The following is a 3,910-nucleotide window of genomic DNA, read 5'->3' on the forward strand; positions in this document are numbered from 1 at the left end:
GGTTTACAGTTTGGGTTACTAAACCTGTACCTCTAAGAAGAAGAAGAAGAAGAGATCAGGTCTTCCATGGTTAGGGTTCCTGGCCATCAGTTCCTCTCACATATCCTCTATCTCTAAGAAGAAGAAGAGGAGACCAGGTCCTCCATAGTTAGGGTTCCTGGCGATCAGGTCCTCCATCACATATCAGGTTAGATTTTCTACAACTTCTTTCTGGAAAAGCCCATTTTCAAGAAAGTTTCTCTCTTCTTCTCCTTTAACCTCCGATCTTCAAGTTCATCACTGGAGATCGCTTTCAGATCTTAACAACTTCCAAAGTTTTGAGAATATATAAAAATGGAGGCTTTTGGCTTGCCTTATTCTCCAGATCAAACCATCTCCCCTTGCAAACGAAACCCTAAGAAAAACATCCAGACCACCACTGTTCCTCGGCCTTCATCAGAAAACTTCTCACCTGCAAACCTATTCTTAAACCTCAACGGCAGAGGTATCTTGTTGGGACCTCCTCCGCCACATCTGTCCTCGTATTCTGTCTCAAATGGACAGAAACAGCAACATCCACAACCAAAACCACCTCTTCTTCCACTACCCATCAACAACAAATCTTGCTCACGAAACAGAGGCCTCTCATGTCCACCAACTAACAGGAGGACCAGTAAGGTTAGAAACCAAGGTCTTAGAGCTTCGTCTTCTTCAGTCAATACTCCAAAGAAGCAAGATTTGAGATCGGTATCGACGGAACGTTTAGGGCCGGAGCCCGGTGATCTTCCGAAAGAAGTCTCTAGGGTTATGAAACCATACGTGAGTTTTGAGGACATTAATGAGAAGTTCTCACCATCAGTTTTCTATATGTCTCCTCCGCCGAGCAGCTTGCCTTTACCCAAGTTCTCTGTTAGGCCCAAGCTCAGTTGTAATGCCGAAGCCGGAGGGATCGATGCCGGTGCGACTGATAAACTCCGGCGACTTTTGAGACTAATGTGAATCGAGTGTTTCTAAGGTGGATGATACTATGATAGGGACTTTTCTATAAATAGATATGAAATCAAGGTTGTTTTTTGATGAAGTAAGTGCTTGATAGATGGATGGGGGTTGAAGTTGAGATTGAGGTTGAGGTTGAGGTTGAGGTTGGTTTGGACTTTGGAAGGAGAGTGTGTTTACCTTGTATTTTAGAAGAGGTGCACAAAGGAAGTGTTGGTAGGGTTTGGTTTTTTAATTTCTCATTATAGTTAGGCAATCTTAGGAGGATCTTCAATGTTTTTTCAACTTGTTTTTTTTTTAGTGATTAATAATGCTGCTTTGTTGTTTACTCTGATATTTAATATGTGTAACCAAAATGCTTTAAAAATTGTGGGGTAAAAAAAAGAAGAACAACAAGCTTATGTCTATGGAATATTCGCTTTTGGATCATAAGTTTGGGTCTGGATTCTCTACAACACGGATGGTTAACCTTTGAAATGGATTCTCCCTTGTTTATAGCTGTGTCGATTAGGATGGAGATTCTGCTTCATTGTTAACTAGCCATGTGGGTAGGGAATCTTCACACGGTAGGTACTTGCTATAACTAACTGATTTTAATGAAGTTAAATTTTCACCATTAGATCGTCTCCTTCACTGATTGTTTGATGGATTTTTTTTTAATTTATTTAGAAAGAAAAAAGAGATTATAACTTGAAAAAAACAAATTAAAGCAAGCCTGAATAAAGGAGGGATGGTGCATCTGGTCGGGAGTCGGCACAAAAAATAAATAAATAAAATAACTAAACCTTTTTTTGTATAGATCCTAAAACTTTACATTTTCAACTTTATGCTTGGGCATTCGGCATCCCCAGAAGCCATGCACTACAATTTGACCTAGGTGTAATGAAAAATGAGCAAGGGTTAACTTGGGCGTCACTTGTAAGTGACGCATTGCTTCAGTGCCCAATTGCGATTACAAGTAGGTAAAGTTCTTGCACCTTGAACGAGTGCAAGTAAAGAAGCTAGTCCAAAAGGATAGGATTAGATTAGCATCTTCAAACATAGGGTCCCTAATGGGAAAGAGTTTAGAAATGATAAACATTTGGGGAAAATAATTAATATAACTTGTATTCAAGAGACTAGATGGAAGGGTACAAAATCTACAAATTTGGATGACTATAAACTTTGGTATATTGGGATAAAAGTAAGATAAGTGGGATATTGTGCATAGTAGTAGATAAATATTTAAAAAATGATGCTGTGAATGTTAAAAGATTTAGGGATTCTATTTATATCCATCAAACTTGTGTTGGGGGAAAGGAGTTATTAATATAATTAGCACTTGCACACTCTAAATAGGATTGGATGAAAATAATAAAAGATAATTTTGGGAGCACATGGATGGATTAGTGCAAGGTTTTAGTCAAAAAGAACATTTTTTATAAGGGGAGACTTAAATGATCATGTTAGAAGAGATCGTAGAGGCTTTGAAAGAGTTTATGGAGGATATAGTTTTGTAGGAAGGTGTAGGTATCATGGACCTCTGCCGGGATCGCGATATGGCGCGTAGCGCGAGTACACACACTCTAGGGTTCGACCCTAATGAAATGAGATAGTATCCCCTGGTCATCAAATGCCAAGGGGGGGATACATGTTATGGGTAAAAGGGAGTCGCCACCTAGAAAGGGTCCAGGACCCATAAATGTCCCCCCCCCAATTAAGGGAGAGAGACTAATGACTCTGATGGATAAGGCTGGTTTGCACCAAAATTCTAGACAAGTGTCAAGTGACAGACTGAGAAGGTGCTAGGCACCCAGTCTGCCCAACCTTAAGGCTGGTCTCCTTTTGTTTGACCAAAGTTTGTTTGTACCCTATTAACTAGTCTTAAATCTAGGTCACTGAAAACCCTAAACTATTTATCTGAGCATGACATGTGAAAACCCTAAACCAAGTGTCTAAATTGTGCTAGCTAGGTTATGATGCAAATAATGAAATGATTACACTAATAAAACAAATTAACAAAAAAACTTAAATTAAACTAACTCAATTAATTGAGCCTAACCTAGATGGATGATTAATGAATTTATGAAATCCTAAATTGAATTAATTAAAATGATTAATCCCAATCCCTAGTAATTTGTGAAATAAATTATTGCAATCCTACTTAATCTAATTGGTAAAAAGATTTATAAATTAAATGAGACCTGATTAATTTATAAAAAAATGAAATGGATTAATTACATTAAATGAATGCATTTTTACTAATCTACCTAATCTAGTATAGGAGGATTAAACTAAACCTAAAGTTTAATTAAATTAATTATGAAACCTAATTGCACTAATTATGTTTATTTTAAGCTAATCTAAGATGAATTAAACATTTTTCAAAACCCTAGTTAAGCTAATGAGAAGAGAATTTTTTAACTAATTAATCTAGTTAATTACCCTACATTAAATGACTAATCAGTTGATTGATTAAAATAAACAAACCACCAGAGGGAAAAATATTGGTAATTACACAAGTTTAATAAATCGAATTGAATGAAGAAACCAAATGCAGTGATTAAAGAAAAACTAAATTAATAAACCACAATTGAATAAACAACAATTGAAATGACTAATTAAGTTAACTACGTTACTTTAATCAATCTAGATTAGTACTATATTAATGCGAGTGAGGGTTGGAGTACAAAAGATATGAGATAGTAGAAAAACCTAGATCCCCAATACGCACCTAATGCTACGAGCCGGTTTTAGGGGGGGCCAACCACGCCCTTGCTAACATACGCCCTAGACTACGTCCCATACATTATTTAGAGGGAAATAAAATGAAATCATTTGATTTTAAATTTTAAAATTAGGGGAATCCCAACCCTAAGTTCTAGGACTGGATACATTACAGACCTAAAATCAAACCAAAATGGATAAAAGAAAAATAAAGAACAAAAGGAGGGGA

At 36.6% G+C, this 3,910-nt stretch overlaps 1 protein-coding gene across 1 annotated transcript; it reads left to right on the forward strand.

Annotated features, from left to right (window-relative positions):
- Positions 1 to 333: 333 nt before the first annotated feature.
- On the forward strand, positions 334 to 978 carry LOC122082095. The gene has a single exon (XM_042649586.1). It carries the CDS (start codon positions 334 to 336, stop codon positions 976 to 978), a length of 645 nt encoding a protein of 214 aa, XP_042505520.1.
- The last annotated feature ends 2,932 nt before the right edge of the window (positions 979 to 3,910 follow it).

The sequence above is a fragment of the Macadamia integrifolia genome, chromosome 6, assembly GCF_013358625.1.
Source record: "Macadamia integrifolia cultivar HAES 741 chromosome 6, SCU_Mint_v3, whole genome shotgun sequence".
NCBI classification, from domain to species: domain Eukaryota; kingdom Viridiplantae; phylum Streptophyta; class Magnoliopsida; order Proteales; family Proteaceae; genus Macadamia; species Macadamia integrifolia.

Coding starts and splice junctions, on each gene's coding strand:
- LOC122082095 (XM_042649586.1), top strand. CDS start 334: ATGGAGGCTTTTGGCTTGCCTTATTCTCCAGATCAAACCATCTCCCCT.